The following is a 17,233-nucleotide window of genomic DNA, read 5'->3' as shown; positions in this document are numbered from 1 at the left end:
TGTTTCTTTTGCTAAGTATCAGAATGTTTCTTTTTCATACTAAATGGATATTTTTTTATATATTTTTCGAATTTTTTGTATTACAAACGTGAATGTCTCTATTTGTTTAAGAATTTTATATTTTTTTAAATTTTATAAATATTTAATTATTTTTGCTAAAATATAACTGGATATTTTTTTTGTTAAGTATTAGGATATTTTTTTCATATTAAATGAATTTTTTTTTATATTTCTGTAATTGTTCAAGGATTCCTTTTGGTTAAGATCAACTGTATAGTTTGCAGTCTCTTTAATCATCAAAATGGCACCTAATATCCCAAAATACAGAGAGCAACATCGACATGAAATAGTAAACTCTTTTATTAATAACATAATTGATACAACTGTACAGCAAATTAAGGTACATATAAAAACAAAATAAAAAGAAAAAGAAACCACCAAATTCGCACAATAATGATTATTGATTCAACAAGGATTGAAAAAAAATGAATAAACAATTATTATTCTTCCATGAGTTTATTGAGAGCGTGGTGATGGAGCAATATACACATGCATGGATTTAATTAAGTAATTGGTTGGAATTAAGGGCACTTGCGCTTGCCACCGTGGGTGGTCAAGCTAGCATAGCAAGGGCACACTTCTTGATTGCCGGCGGTGCCCGGTGGCACATAACTGTAGTGTTGGCAGCAAGTTCCACAGGCTCTGCGGCAGAGGTTTGGACGAGATGATAACCGGCACCTTGCAGCACATGCTCCTCTACAGAGGAGTGGGTCGCGGTGGGGCGGCAGAGAGGGCCTTACGATGAGAGAGAGGAGTCTGTGTGTGTGATTGTTAGAGGTGGGTAGGTTAATGAAGGTTGTGGTAGGCTTAGAGAAGGGGGGGTTGAATCTATGCCTTCCTTTTAGTTGCAGTTATTACCCTTTTAAATAAACTTTCAATTCAGGTTCTGTCTGAACACAGCAGCAGAAATTTATGAGGCAATTTCTTTTTGTCTCATGAATATCAGAAAACAGAACTCAGTAGAGAAGAGAAAAGTTAACACCAGCATGTATCCTGGTTCGGTTGCCTTGTGCTATGCAACCTACATCCAGTCTCCTCCACAACTATGGAAGAATTTCACTATAGTTAACAGTATTACACACACCAATTTCACACTCAAGTTCTAACCTAACTTGACATTGGCTATGCTAACTTCTAACTATTTACTCTTAGTGCTAACCCAACTAAGAAAGGGATATCAAACAGGTACAAGATACAAGACACTTAACCAACCTAAAGGAATCAGAAAATAACTCTAGGCTTTTCTCTCAAGTGTATCACTCAGCCTTTTTACACTCATGGCTTTTACTTGAGCTTTTTCACAATGCCTTTTCTTACAAGGAATTACAGAAAGATATACTTAGAAAAGTACATTACAATCAGCAAAAAACATAAAGGAGATTGACTTCATCAGCAACCTCTTTGCTATGTGCAAAACCAAATTCGCAAACCTCAGATGCAATTCTTCAGTATTGGCCGAATGCTTCTTTGAAAGAAAGCATTATCCAAGTAGAGGAACTTCTTAACAACACACTGTTCTCACTCTCTGGTTTTTTCTCCTTGTTTCTGAATGAGCAGGAAGTCTTCTTTTATTCTCCTTGCATGTTGCTGGGATCTTCTCCCAAGGTCAGCTTCTCGAGCTGTGTGCTTCACCAACTCACCTTTCACTTTCTTCCATTTACTTCCAAAAATGGAATGCTGGAACAGACTCCTTTTTTGCTTGACCGAAAGCCTTAGATCAGTAGAGATACAAGTTTCAAAGGTAAACTTGAATCTAAACCATTGATGATGTGCTTTGCCTCCAAGAAACTTTGTGAACCCTTGATTTACGGCAACAGTGATCAAATGCTTCTTTCTTCATTTAACCAGAAATGGGTATGAGGGGAAAAGAAGCTTCAGCAAGTTACTTTGGGGTACCAATAATGGAAAGATCTTTCTGATTTGTCTAAGATCTGATTTTGTCCTAGCTTCTGATTTCTTCTTCTTTCTCTTTGTAGCTAACCCCTATCTTAGCCATTAAAAACTAACTTGGTCCCCAAGATACACTTGTGATCGTGGATGCACAGCAGTGTAGAATAGAGAATACTTTTTCCATTTATCCAAAAATGGTAAAACAGAAGATTTGAGATGAAGTGAAGAAAGTAAGTTGCATGCAAATGGAAATAAATCACCTTTTAGTTTCTGACTTAGTTTGATGTGGGTGATTAGACATTTGCTTTCTGAATAAGCTTTCTCTTTCTTTTTTTTTTGTTGAAATGAGTAGGAACGACGAAGTTCTCTTTCTTGTGTTTTGTTGCTGACCAAAGCAGTAAGAGAGAGTGAAGACTTCAATCTTGTATGAGAATCTTGGTGGGATCAACTTGGGTGAGCAACTCGGGCTTGGGTTGGCTTTCTTCATTCATGCAACCCGTTTACTTTCTATTCATCACCTTTGGGCTTCTATTATTTTTTGACCCATTAGAATAGATTCAGCTTGCTTTGAGTTGGGCTGTTATTGATTAGTAGCCTTCCAACCTTGTTTTTATTTTCATCCAATTGGGCTGCTCTATTATATTTATTTTTGGCCTGCAACATATCATCATCAATAATCAACACTCATTATTTACGTTGCTTAATAGAATAATGTTTGTCATCACTAATTAATTTAGTTAATTTCTTAACTCAACAATCTCCCCCTTGATGACAAACATATTTAAGCAATAACCAAAAGGAATTGAATTTTAGTAAAGTTAGAAAACTTCCCTTTGATTGATGTTTCTTGCTTTAGTGTTGCTCCCCCTTTCTTTTTCAAAGTTAACTCCCCCTTGATTTGTACTTTTCTTTTCTTTCCTGTTTGTATTTACTTATAGAGAGCACCATAAAGAGCTACACAAAAAAATTTTAACTAAGGGAGTTTAAATAATCAACACTACAAATTTAGCCCAATACTCAACATATTATGTCAGCAACAAAATCAAAGTATTAAGATTAATCAAGGGCAAGCCAACAACATATGAAAGCAAGTTTCAATTGTTAGTGGAGATACATTCCATGTAGCAGCACAGTTGCAAAACAAAATTTATAAGCTCAACACTATCATCAACAACAATCAAAAGTTCACAATTCAAATCACAGAAAATTCAGTAGCATTCCGCAGCTATTACTCCCCCTTTTGTCATCAAGGGCAGACAATAAGCAAGATCAACAAAAACAACACCTTAATCCCTGCAAGAAAGTGTCAGAGACTTTTCTTTGATGATACCAGATTAGCTTGATGTGCTCTCCCTTTCTTTCATATGACTTGCTCCCCCTTAATGTATGCTTATCGCTTAACCTGAGGGCACAAACAATAATGCCAGCACAACAATTCACCAGCACAACATAAAGTTTAAATGACTTAAATTCATCCAAGTTCAGTTCACAAACAAATTAAACAGATTTTAGCTCATAAACACAAGTCAATTAACAAACACAAGACTAGTCAAAACTAATATCCAATAATCTTAGTAAGTCTTATATCTTATCAAGCCTCATATATGCATTTTTCTCCCCCTTTAGTCATCAAGGTGGGAAAAATAAAACAAAACAGGACCTGCAAAAAAGTGTTTTAGAGACATGTTAAAGCTAAATGTTGCGTTTTGAAATACTAAAAAATTGGAAGAGAAATAAAGATCATATTTCAACCCGCAACACCATAGTTATATAATACAACTCACAATGTGCAATGACCAATTCTTGGTAAAGACTCATTAGAACCAAAAAGAGAGTTTCATATCACTTGAAGGTTTCAAAGAACAAAAAGAGACCACATGTGTAATAAGATTCAAGCTTGGTCCATGTCCATTTTTACATTACAAAATTCAGATCTCTTATTTCTTATTCAGTAAATATCTCTTTGGCCCAAAAGTGGATTTTCAAAACCATACAACTGCATCACCTTTTGAAATGACATGAAAAGACCTGACCTCATAAAAGAAAGATTTTATTTGATTTTAAAAATTAAAACAGGAAATTAATTTTAAATTGTGAAAAAACTTTTAAAAATTAAGTCAAACTGAAAATCTTTTTTTGGATCAAGAACATTAAATGAAAATCCTTTTTAAAAAAATTAAGCACACAGCCCAACAATCACAACAACCAAGCAAAAATTGTAACATTCATATATGGGCCCAGAGATGGTTGGTTTTAAGGAAACATATTGGACCACTCTAGATCTGAATTTTGGGGTTGGCCCAGATTGACTTTCACTTGAAACAAGCCCAGAACACGCTGATTTGAAGGAAAGGTTTATCACCTGTCCAAAATTATCTCATACCTGTTTATGAGACAAAAAGTTCCAGCAAATACATAAGCATTTTTCAAATAAGGAATCATAACACAAAATTCCTAGACAAGTCCTAAGCATGCAGAATCTATCCTCAGCTAATGGTTTTGTGAAAATGTCTGCTAATTGCTCCTCTGATTTAACAAATTGAATACTAATATCCCCCTTTTGGACATGTTCTCCTATTGAGTGAAATTTCACTTCAATATGCTTAGTCCTAGAGTGCAAAATTGGATTTTTAGAAATATTGATGGCACTCATATTGTCACATATCAAGGGAATATGTTCAGCGTTTAATTTGTATCAGCAAGCTGTGTTTTTAACCATAAAAGCTGAGAACAACAAGAAGAAGCAGCTATATACTCAGCCTCTGCAGTGGATAAGGCCACTGTTGGTTGCTTCTTACTTGACCAAACATTTAAGGACTTTCCAAGAAAACAACATAGGCTTGAAGTGCTCCTTCTATCAACTCTATCACCAGCAAAATCTGCATCACAATAACCAACTGCAGAAAAATCATCAATCTTAGGATACCAAAGACCAAAATTGGATGTGCCATGAACATATCTAATGATCCTTTTAACTGCTGAAAGATGTGACTCTTTAGGTTTGAATTGAAACCTTGAATACAATCCAACACTTTGCACAATGTCGAGTCGAGAGGATGTTAAGTACATAAGAAAGCCAATCATTCCTCTATACCTAGTCCCATCTACATCTTTCTCAGTTTCTCCCTTATCTAATTTAGAATTAGGGTGCATGGGAGTTCCCATGGGTTTGGCATTTTTCATACCAAATTTCTTAACTAATTCCTTGGCATACTTCTCTTGATGAATGAAAATATCATTTTTAGTTTGTTTAATTTGCAGCCCAAGGAAAAAATTAAGTTCACCCATCATACTCATGTCAAATTCACTTGTCATGAGTTTTTCAAATTCAGAACAAAGTGATTCATTTGCTGATCCAAAAATAATGTCATCAACATATATTTGGACTAGAATAAAAGAATTACTAGAATTCTTGATGAATAGAGTTGTGTCTATGGTGCCTCTTTGAAAACCATTTTTCAAAAGAAAAGAGCTAAGTCTCTCATACCAAGCTCTAGGAGCTTGTCTTAAACCATAGAGAGCTTTAGATAATTTGAAAACATTATTAGAGTGCTCTTTATTTTCAAAACCAGGTAGCTGCTTCACATACACTTCTCTATCTATCACACCATTCAAAAATGCACATTTCACATCCATTTGATATAATTTAAAACCACAAAATGCAGCATAAGCTAAGAGAAGTCTTATGGCTTCCATTCGGGCAACAGGGGCAAAGGATTCATCAAAGTCTATTCCTTCTTCTTGGTCATATCCTTGAGCCACTAGCCTTGCCTTGTTTCTTGCAATGCTACCATCTTCTCCCAACTTGTTTCGAAATATCCACTTGGTGCCGGTCACTTTCTTTCCACTTGGCCTTGGAACCAAAGTCCATACATGGTTCTTTTCAAATTCAAGAAGCTCATCCTCCATAGCTTTAACCCAAGAAGGGTCACTAAGTGCTTCCTTGACGTTTTGAGGCTCTATTTGTGATAGAAGGGCAATGTTGGATCCTTCATTTGCCTTTCTAGTGGAAGACCTTGTTTGCACTCCATGAGAGACATCTCCAATGACAAATTCCTCAGGATAATTCTTCAAGAATCTCCACTCACGAGGTCTGGTGGATTTGGAGGCAGATTCAGTCACCAAGAGATTCTGGGCGCTGCTGGCTGCAGGATTTCCTTCAGATTCATAAGACAAAATGGAATTGTCTCTTGAATTTTCAGCATTTGCAGTTTCTGGTTCAGCTTGTGCAGAATTTTCTTTTCCATGATTTTGAGCAGATTCATCCTCCTTTTGAGCTTGATTTCCTACATCACAATCTTCCAAAATGCTTTGCACCAAGTTAGTATCACAAAATGTAACATGTATGGACTCCTCAATAATTCTAGCATCTTGATGATAAACCCTATATGCTTTACTAGTTGTGGAATATCCTACAAACAAACAAACACTCATAAGCCTTTGGATCAAATTTACCCAAATTTTCTTTGTTATTTAAAACAAAACATTTTCATCCAAAGATGTGCAAGTAATCTAAGTTTGGTGGGTAGCCTTTCCAAAGTTCATAAGGGGTTTTATCCAAAAATTTCCTTATGATTGTTCTATTCAAAATGTGGCAAGCCGTATTGACCGCTTCAGCCCAAAGGAATTTTGGAACATTACTCTCACAAAGCATAGCTCTTGTCATCTCTTGTATGCTTCTATTTCTTCTTTCCACAACACCATTTTGTTGTGGTGTTCTTGGACAAGAGAAGTTGTGAGATATTCCAAATTCCTTACAAAAGGATTCAAACAAATTATTTTCAAATTTAGTTCCATGATTGCTTCTTACAGAAGATATTTTTAAATCCTTTTCATTTTGAAGTTTCTTGCAAAAAAGTTCAAAGGCTGAAAAAGCTTCATTTTTGTGTGCAAGAAATAAAACCCAACCAAACCTAGTATAGTCATCCACAATTACTAAACCATAATGTTTACCACCTAGGCTTTGAGTTCTTGTTGGACCAAATAAATCAGTGTGTAGCAACTCAAGTGGTCTTTTAGTAGAGATGTCTTCCTTTGGTTTAAAAGAACTTTTTGTTTGTTTTTCCATTTGGCAAGCATCACAAGTGATGTCTTTGTCAAACTTTATCAAAGAGAGACCTCTTACTAATTCTTTCTTTACAAGTTTGTTTATTTGAAACATACTTGCATGGCCCAATCTCTTGTGCCATAACCACTTTTCAGATTCTTTAGAGTGAAGACAAGCTACTTTTTGATCCTTTAGTTCATCAAGAGTAAGTCCATACATATTATTGAAACGCTTGGCAACAAACATCACTTTATTTGTCTTTTCATTAACAACACAACATTCAAGCCTTTTGAAAACAACTAAATATCCTAAATCACACAGCTGACTTATACTCAAAAGATTGTGCTTTAAACCACATACCAAAAGTACATCATCAATGAAAGTAGATTGCTCATTACCTACTTTTCCAACAGCAATGATTTTACCTTTACCATCATCTCTAAAGGTCACAAAACCTCCATCATACTTATTTAGTTTGATGAAGTAGGTTGACCTTCCAGTCATGTGCCTTGAACATCCACTATCTATGTACCACATGTCCTTTTTGTTCTTGGATGCTAGGCAAATCTGCATGATGAGTTTCAAGTAGCCTTGGGTATCCAAATTAATTTGGATCCTTTGAAGTTAATCCATCTTGGTTGTCCAAGTGCATTGAAATCACAAATAATATTGTAAACTTTGTTTCCAACAACTCTTTTTTCAATGAAACATTGTACATATGAGTGACCAAATTTCTTGCAATTGACACAATGATTTTCTGACGTGTGTCGCTGAACTTGAGGTGAGTTATATTGCTTGAAATGATTAAAGTGTTGAAATTTTCTGGTTTTTGGAGGAAATGCATTTCTTTTGACAAACTGATTTTTATTAAAGTTATTCCTCTTTACAAAAGCATTTTCACCAGAATTTCTTTGAATATTTTTATCTTTCGAATATGAGGTTTTGTTGTAAAATGGTGGTTTCTTGAAAACAGCCTCATTTTTCGAAATGTAACCCAAACCTGGCCGGTTTGAACTCGGTTCAGTTCTTGGTGAAGGCTCAGTTTCACTTGTGTATACTTCATCAAATTTTTCTTCAAATGTTGGAGTATTTTCAATACCAGATTTGTTTGGTATGGTTTTGGTATTTGATGAAGAAGCCATAAATTTTATAGAGGAAATATTAGAAACTGCATCTTCCTTGGCTATGTAGCCTAAACCAGATTTTTCAAACAATGGTCTTTGACTTGCAAGTAATTTGTCCAAGTTACTAGAACCTTGAGCAAATTTTGCTAAGTCACCGTTCAGCCTTTTAATCATATCATTTAATCTTTTATTTTCAGCAATTAACTCATGTGAAGGATCCACAATGTGCTTTCCTTTTAATTTTTCAAGTTCAGATTTTAGAAATCTGTTTTCTTCAATGATGTCCAAAGCACATTCAGTTTCCTTCACTTTTTCTTTTAAAAATTCATTTTCAGCTCTTAACACATCTCTTTCAGATCTGCATTCATTGTATTTGTCAAGCAGTTTTGAGGTGTTTAAGGTAAGATTATCAATAATAGCATGCAAGGCCTCAATGGTCAAATCATAATAATTTACCTCATCAAGATTGTTGTTTCCAGCCATGAAACAGTCTTTGTTATCTCCTTCAGATTCTTCTTCTTCATTTGAGTCATTCTCGCGATCCTCCCAAGCTGCCATGAGTACTCTTTTCCTTTCCTTCTTTCCTTTGTCCTCCTTTTTGAGCTTTGGACAGTTTGACTTGAAGTGTCCAGCCTCCTTGCAATGATGACACGTCACCTTGCTCAAGTCTATCTTGTGCTCCTTTGAACTTGAACCCTTGTATTTGCCCTTACTCTTCATCATCCTTCTAAATCTCCTAGCAAAAAACAAAAGCTCGTCATCTGAAATACCATCACTAGACTCACTCTCTTTTGATTCTACTTGTGACTTGAGGGCTATTCCTTTTTTCTTTGAGTCTGTGTTTGTGTGTGTGGCTTCATAGGCAAGGAGTTTTCCTCTCAGCTCATCATAGGTTATGGGACTTATGTTGTTACTCTCGGTTAGGACAGTGGCAGTGTTTTCCCACTCTTTTGTGAGGCTTTTAAGGAGTTTTCTCACCAAGGTTTGTTCTGCATAGTTTGTACCCATTGCATCAAGGTTGTTGATTATGATTGAGAATCTCTCAAACGATTCATCAATGCTTTCTCCATCCTTCATGCTAAACATCTCGTACTCTTTTCGCAGCATATCAATCATCGTTTCTTTGACTTGTTTAGTGCTTTCGTGTGTAACCTGGAGTTTTTCCGATATTTCTTTGGCTGTCTTGCATCTAGACACCTTTCGGTACTCTTCAAAGCTGATAGCACAATGAAGAAGGTTGATTGCTTTAGCGTTCAGCTCTATCTTCTTCTTGTCATCTTCATTCCATTTAGCTTCTTCTTTTGGAGTCACCACTCCATCAGCACTTGTTTTTGTTGGGATCTTGGGACCACTCACAACGATCTTCCATATGTTGTAGTCAATGGATTGGATGAAGATCCTTATCCTTCTCTTTCCAGTAGGAATAGTTCTTCCCGTTGAAAAAAGGTGGCCGGTTGTTTGACTGGCCTTCAGTGAGGGTGTAAGCAACTGTGGTTGTGCCTAAGTTGTTCGCCATTGGATATTTGCTCCAAGCGGTTAAGCTTGATTCTTGATACCTTAGCTCCTGATACCAATTAAAAGGTTGTGGTAGGCTTAGAGAAGGGGGGTTGAATCTATGCCTTCCTTTTAGTTGCAGTTATTACCCTTTTAAACAAACTTTCAATTCAGGTTCTGTCTGAACACAGCAGCAAAAATTTATGAGACAATTTATTTTTGTCTCATGAATATCAGAAAACAGAACTCAGTAGAGAAGAGAAAAGCTAACACCAGCATGTATCCTGGTTCGGTTGCCTTGTGCTATGCAACCTACATCTAGTCTCCTCCACAACTATGGAAGAATTTCACTATAGTTAACAGTATTACATACACCAATTTCACACTCAAGTTCTAACCTAACTTGACATTGGCTATGCTAACTTCTAACTATTTACTCTTAGTGCTAACCCAACTAAGAAAGGGATACCAAACAGGTACAAGATACAAGACACTTAACCAACCTAAATAAATCAGAAAATAACTCTAGACTTTTCTCTCAAGTGTATCACTCAACCTTTTTTCACTCATGGCTTTTACTTGAGCTTTTTCACAATGCCTTTTCTCACAAGGAATTACAGAAAGATATACTTAGAAAAGTACATTACAATCAGCAAAAAACATGAAGGAGATTGACTTCATCAGCAACCTCTTTGCTATGTGCAAAGCCAGATTCGCAAACCTCAGATGCAATTCTTCAGTATTGGCCGAATGCTTCTTTGAAAGAAAGCATTATCCAAGTAGAGGAACTTCTTAACAACACACTGTTCTCACTCTCTGGTTTTTTCTCCTTGTTTCTGAATGAGCAGGAAGTCTTATTTTATTCTCCTTGCATGTTGCTGGGATCTTCTCCCAAGGTCAACTTCTTGAGCTGTGTGCTTCACCAACTCACCTTTCACTTTCTTCCATTTACTTCCAAAAATGGAATGCTGGAACAGACTCCTTTTTTGCTTGACCGAAAGCCTTAGATTAGCAAAGATACAAGTTTCAAAGGTAAACTTGAATCTAAACCATTGATGATGTGCTTTGCCTCCAAGAAACTTTGTGAACCCTTGATTTACGGCAACAGTGATCAAAGGCTTCTTTTTTCATTTAACCAAAAATGGGTATGAGGGGAAAAGAAGCTTCAGCAAGTTACTTTGGGGTACCAATAATGGAAAGATCTTTCTGATTTGTCTAAGATCTGATTTTGCCCTAGCTTCTGATTTCTTCTTCTTTCTCTTTGTAGCTAACCCCTATCTTAGCCATTGAAAAGCAACTTGGTCCCCAAGATACACTTGTGATCGTGGATACACAGCAGTGTAGAACAGAGAACACTTTTTCCATTTATCCAAAAATGGTAAAACAGAAGATTTGAGATGAAGTGAAGAAAGTAAGTTGCATGCAAATGGAAATAAATCACCTTTTAGTTTCTGACTTAGTTTGATGTGGGTGATTAGACATTTGCTTTCTGAATAAGCTTTCTCTTTCTTTTTTTTTTTTGTTGTTGAAATGAGTAGGAACGACGAAGCTCTCTTTCTTGTGTTTTGTTGCTGACCAAAGCAATAAGAGAGAGTGAAGACTTCAATCTTGTATGAGAAGCTTGGTGGGATCAACTTGGGTGAGCAACTCGGGCTTGGGTTGGCTTTCTTCATTCATGCAACCCGTTTGCTTTCTATTCATCACCTTTGGGCTTCTATTATTTTATGACCCATTAGAATAGATTCAACTTGCTTTGAGTTGGGCTGTTATTGATTAGTAGCCTTCCAACCTTGTTTTTATTTTCATCCAATTGGGCTGCTCTATTATATTTATTTTTGGCCTGCAACATATCATCATCAATAATCAAAACTAATTATTTACTTTGCTTAATAGAATAATGTTTGTCATCACTAATTAATTTAGTTAATTTCTTAACTCAACAGTTAATGTGAAAGAAAAAAGGAAACTTTTTATAGGTTTTAATTAGGTTTGTGAATTTAAAAAATTTAAAATTAATTAACTATTAATATAAATTAATGTGGTTCTGTTTAGTTTTTGTCTGGTAACCTCTTGGTTCCATATACTTTTCCATAATAAAAAATAGATGAAAGTGGAAAACGACGCTGCCTTTTTGTGATGGAGTAATTTTTTTTAATTTAAAAAATAGAAAACGGCGGTGTCGTTTTGTGTTGAAACAAATTTTACCGTTGAAAGAATGGTCAAAATGGTGCTAACGTTTGCAGAAAAGTGAAAACACCGTCGACGTTTAGTACTATTATGAATAAAAAATATAAAATTAAGTATAAAAGATATATTGGTGTTATGCTGTAAACACTTTGAGCAAAGTAGAAAGTGAGTAATACAGAGTTCTTTCGTCTTTAAATTTTGAGAGAGCTTAGAGCTCTTAATTCTTTAACATTTGAAGTTGTTTTTCTTTTGTTGAGTGAAATAAGTTAAAGGTAAATGTAGTAAGTATATAAAATGGAGAGTTATGTTAGTTTAAGAATATATTTCAATGGTCAAATTTTGTATGATACACATGAGGGTGTGAGTTTTTTGTGTGGAGAATCCATGTGTTATTATTGTTCCTCTTTCAATAACATATGAAGGACTTAAGAGTGTATTTTGTGAGAGTGTAGATCATCAAGGCTTGAAGAGAGTGACAAATATTTTATACAGATATCCTCTATTAGTATTTGGTGGTTTCGTTTAATTTCAAATGATGCAAGTGACTGATGAAGCTGATATACAAGGAATGTTTTCGACCTACCATCAAACTAGAGCACGAGCCTCACTTATCGAGTTATACGTTGAGTTTGAAGAAATTGAAGATGTTAATTTTTCAGAACCCAATATAGACTGGATGGGTTATAATATAGAAAGTGATAAAAAGTTTGAAGGTAATTATCAAGTTGTTAGTCCAACTATAAATATAAAAGAAGATGATATATCAGTTAAAGAAGATGTGACAGATATTGCTAATGCATTAATGAATCAACATCCATCTAGAGAACTATAGTTTATGTATATTTTAAATCTTGATATCATGCATGTATTAAATTTTTTTGAATATATTAATACAGATATTATTATTATTATTATTATTATTATTATTATTATTATTATTGTTATTGTTGTTGTTATTGTTGTTGTTGTTAGGATTATTTAAATTATTATAGTATTGTATTGTTATGTTATTATTATTATTATTACTAATTATTATTAGTCTTGTTATGCCACTGTGGTTATTATTATTATTATTTGAATTATTATTATTACTAATTATTATATATATATTATTATTAGTCTTGTTATGCAACTGTGGTTATTATTATTATTATTATTATTATTATTGTTATTATTATTATTTTTTTGTTGTTGTATTATATGTTATTAGGATTATTTGAATTATTATTAGTATTGTTACGTTATTATTATTATTATCATTGCTAATTATTATATATATTATTATTAGTTTTGTTATGCAATCGGTGGTTATAGAAATTATTATTATTATTATTATTATTATTATATATTATTAGTTTTGTTATGCAACGGCGGTCGTGGTGGTGGTGGTCGCGCAATTTTTGCTGTCGTAGACGATGAATTTATCATTAGAATAGAGTTTAACTCTAAAATAACTATGATTGCAGCAATTAAAGAGTATACCATTATTATTATTATTATTCTATGTGTTATTAGGATTATTTGAATTATTATAGTATTGTATTATTAGGCTTTTTTACTAAATTGCGCATAGAAAATTCTTTAATTTTCAATATACGTACGGTTTGATCTTCTTCCTCAAATACGTACGGTCATTTTGCTTGGGTCAGCTACGAAATGGTTCTAGACAGCAAGTCAAGAATGGTGAGCACGAAATGGTGCATTGGGTCTAACACCGCCACATCTTCTGCAACAAGCACGAAATGGGAGATCTCGCCTATGACACACACAAAATGGGTAAAGCAGTTGAATACTTTGCTGTAATCATGTTTTCAATTTTTATGTATTATTTAAGAACTTTTTTACAATGCAAATTGTAATCATGTTTTACATTGCCAATAATTTAACATAGATTCTATTTTTCCTCAGAATTTAAAAGTATCATTCTTTTTATTTTAATCAACATTTATTTTTTTATTAGCTTACATGTTTTTCTTCTCATAATGCACTAGTTGATATTCTGCTATAAAACATGTTTAACTGGCTGCATGAGCAACTTTGTGAAAGGAAACGTACAATTCATGAATTGGAAAGAAAAATGAAAGAGAAGGAAAGAGAACTGCACACCATTAAATTAGACAACGAAGCAGTTTATTGTGATTCTTCTTTCTTCACTTTTTTATATTTTACTTTTTCCGGTTTATAAATTATAATATCGATACTTATTTTTCACATACTTGCTTGTATTTTATTTTAGGCATGGCAAAGCAAGACCTTCTTCGTGAGCAAAATAAAGAGCTAGCAACTTTCAGATTTTCTTTGCCTCGTATATACTTTGCTATCATAAAAAGATACATACCTGTACTCTTTCATATGTATGGGAGCTGTCGTGTTTTTAGTTGGAAAAATGACACATTGGTTATTATCCAATCATATTATTCTCAACTTTCAATATGTTTCAATGGATAAAATCTTTGCAGAAGAGAGCGTGATCATTCAAAAGCTAAAAGAGCTTAGCATATGAAACAAATACATAATTTTCAAGAACATATTCAAGAAAAAGACAGGCAACTTATTGAGTTGCAGAAACAAGTAGGCTGTTTACATTGTGTGTTTTATTTCTATGATAAAAATTTATTAAAAAAGTTGCTGCTTTATATTTCTCTGTGATTTCCAGCATAGAGTAGCTCAAGAGACCCTAATGTATAAAAATGAACAATTGAGAGAAGCCCAAGTTTGGATAAACCGTGTTCGTAAAAATGGATGTTTTTCAATCAACAACAAACCAGTCATTGCAGGCTGAATTGCGGGAACGTACACAGCAGTATAAACAGCAGTATAATCAGGGGTTTAGAAAAGAAATAAGAATAATTTAAAAAAGTATCATATTCTTATTTTTTTCATTTGTGATTACAAAGTTCTTATTAATATATAGATCAAGAGTAAGCTAAGAGTACAATATTTATGGAACAATATCATAATAAATTACCTTACTTCTTTTTTTACCGACAAAATGTATTATTTTGTATTTTAGTTTATTCAGATTGATATTGATGAGATGCATCATCACTGCCGTGTCCTCAATTCGTGTGTTGGTCTGTCTTTTTCACTTCTGCCACGCTTGAAATGGTTTCTCATTTCGTGGTAGCCATCCTAAAAATGGCCCTGTCTATTTTGAGAAACATTTTCACATATGTGCATTTTGGAAATTAAAGAATTTACCATGCACATTTCAATAAAAAAGCTGTATTATTACGTTATTATTATTTTTATTACTAATTATTATAGACATTATTATTAGTCTTGTTATGCCACCGTGGTTATTATTATTATTATTATTAGTCTTGTTATGCAACTGTAGTTATAAAAATTATTATTATTATTATTATTATTATTATTATTATTATTATTATTATTATTATTATTGTATTATGTGTTATTAGGATTATGGGAATTATTATTAGTATTGTTACATTATTATTATTATCATTGCTAATTATTATATATATTATTATTAGTCTTGTTATGCAACCGGCGGTTATAGAAATTATTATTATTATTATTCGTGTAATTCTTGCTATTGTTGTAAACGGTAAATTCGTCATCAAAATAGAATTTAACTCTAAAATAATTGTAATTGCAGCAGTTAAAGAGTATACTATTTAGAGGGGCGTTGATTATAAGATATATGAATCAAAATTGACGACAGTCTCTACTAAATGCATATAATACGGAATAAATTGTTATTAGTTTATCAGAGTTAATCTTATAAAAAGACAGTATTGTTAGGTGATAAGGGGTATAATGATAGTTACCCGTGCATCAGATTTACCATCTCTTAAGATCATATCAAATTGGACTCTGGTACAATTGCAGAAGCGATAAAACTATTGGTTGAAGCCGACCCATCCCTAAAGGTGAAATCTGTAATGGCTGAAGTGTAGTCGAAGTTTAACTATACGATAAGTTATCGCAAAGCATGGTTGGCCAAGCAAAAAGTAATTGAGAAAATATTTGGTGGCTGGGAAGCTTCTTATGAAGCTTTGCCGACATGATTTGAAGCAATAGTTGCAAAAGAACATCAACAGTTGTACAATTTTTATACTACTCGATAGCTGATTGATAATCACTCCACTTGCCATATTGCAACAACCCGTATTTTTATAAAATTTCGGACATGACCTCCCCTAAAAGTGGACTTAACCACCCTTAAGGGTTCCCTCAATTCATAAATTATTTCAACCATCAATCACAATGTCATCAAATTAAATCATAACTTATTCGTAATATCAATTACTACAGCAAAAATCACTAAATCCACATCTTAGCTAAATTTTACCTCCGAGCGAGTGAAAAGTTAGTATCAATCGGCAGCGGTCCAATTAACGGCATTCGTATCCATACACATACAAGGAGCAACGACAGAGGACTATCCATGTCCTTGCAATCATACCTAGATGCTCGACATAATGATTGATACATGTGTGCAAGGCACGCTGAACCCCAACTAAACTTATAAATATGAGAAAACTCATGAAGCAACGGCAAATACTTTCAATGTACAGTGATTCCAGACGTGTCACTTAATAATGTCGTTCCAAATAGACACATTATGTGACATTTTACATAAATTTCTCTAGTTACTGGGTCAGTCAAATGTTGACACCGCTTTAGGGTGCAGAACCATGCTAGCTTGATTCCGCTTCCTTTATGGTCGTTCGGGCCAGGAGCACTACCAAATTGGGTCATGCACTCATGCTCTAACCCACTTGTGCTGTGGTTAGTTGATCCAGTAACTGGCAAGCCGTGAGTTCGGAGTCCGAAAATCATGGTGACGTCTTCCAAGGTAATCGTGCACTCGCTATGTGGAAGATGAAATGTGTGCGTTTCAGATTGCCACCTTTCAACCAATGCATCTATAGTTGGATCGTGAGACGTGATCCTCCCAATCTGAGATATATGATAGAACTCGCTCTCTTTTAGTTGTTCTTCCACCCTAACTTCATATGAGTCTATTTGTTGTAAATGTCTCGTGTGCAAATTTCTTAAACCCTGAAAACAAAAATAATAACTAACAATCAATGACGAGAACTAGTCAATAATTGCTATTACTAAATTAATACTCGGTTTAGTAACAAATATAATTAATAATTTCTAAAAATTCAAATAATTTATAATTACTAATTGAATTATTAATTATTAAGTATAATAGTAAACACAAAAATTACTTACATATACAAAATGTTAAAAATATTTTGATATATGCTTGTCAGTATCTATAATGTCACATTTTTTCATTTTTGTCTTTAACTCTACAACAAAAAAAATTTAACGCTATCTATTACATAATAGATCTACATTTTTGCATAATAGCACGGTAAAGATGGATTATACCATTTTTTTTTATCCATTCTTAAATTAATTTATAACAAAGAGAATATATGTAAATATG

The 17,233-nt window shown here is 33.7% G+C and overlaps 1 protein-coding gene across 1 annotated transcript; it reads right to left on the bottom strand.

Moving 5' to 3' along the window:
• Positions 1 to 581: 581 nt before the first annotated feature.
• LOC130967029 (snakin-2-like) lies at positions 582 to 1,717 on the bottom strand. The gene is made up of 2 exons (XM_057891851.1): positions 1,701 to 1,717; positions 582 to 816 (listed from the first exon to the last, which is right to left on the bottom strand). The coding sequence occupies exons 1-2, from the start codon at positions 1,715 to 1,717 to the stop codon at positions 582 to 584; spliced, it is 252 nt and encodes an 83-aa protein (XP_057747834.1).
• Positions 1,718 to 17,233: the final 15,516 nt, after the last annotated feature.

The sequence above is a fragment of the Arachis stenosperma genome, chromosome 3, assembly GCF_014773155.1.
Source record: "Arachis stenosperma cultivar V10309 chromosome 3, arast.V10309.gnm1.PFL2, whole genome shotgun sequence".
In the NCBI taxonomy this organism is placed as follows: domain Eukaryota; kingdom Viridiplantae; phylum Streptophyta; class Magnoliopsida; order Fabales; family Fabaceae; genus Arachis; species Arachis stenosperma.
The sequence above is the reverse complement of the archived record's forward strand: the minus strand, read 5'-3'. Positions and strand labels throughout refer to the sequence as shown.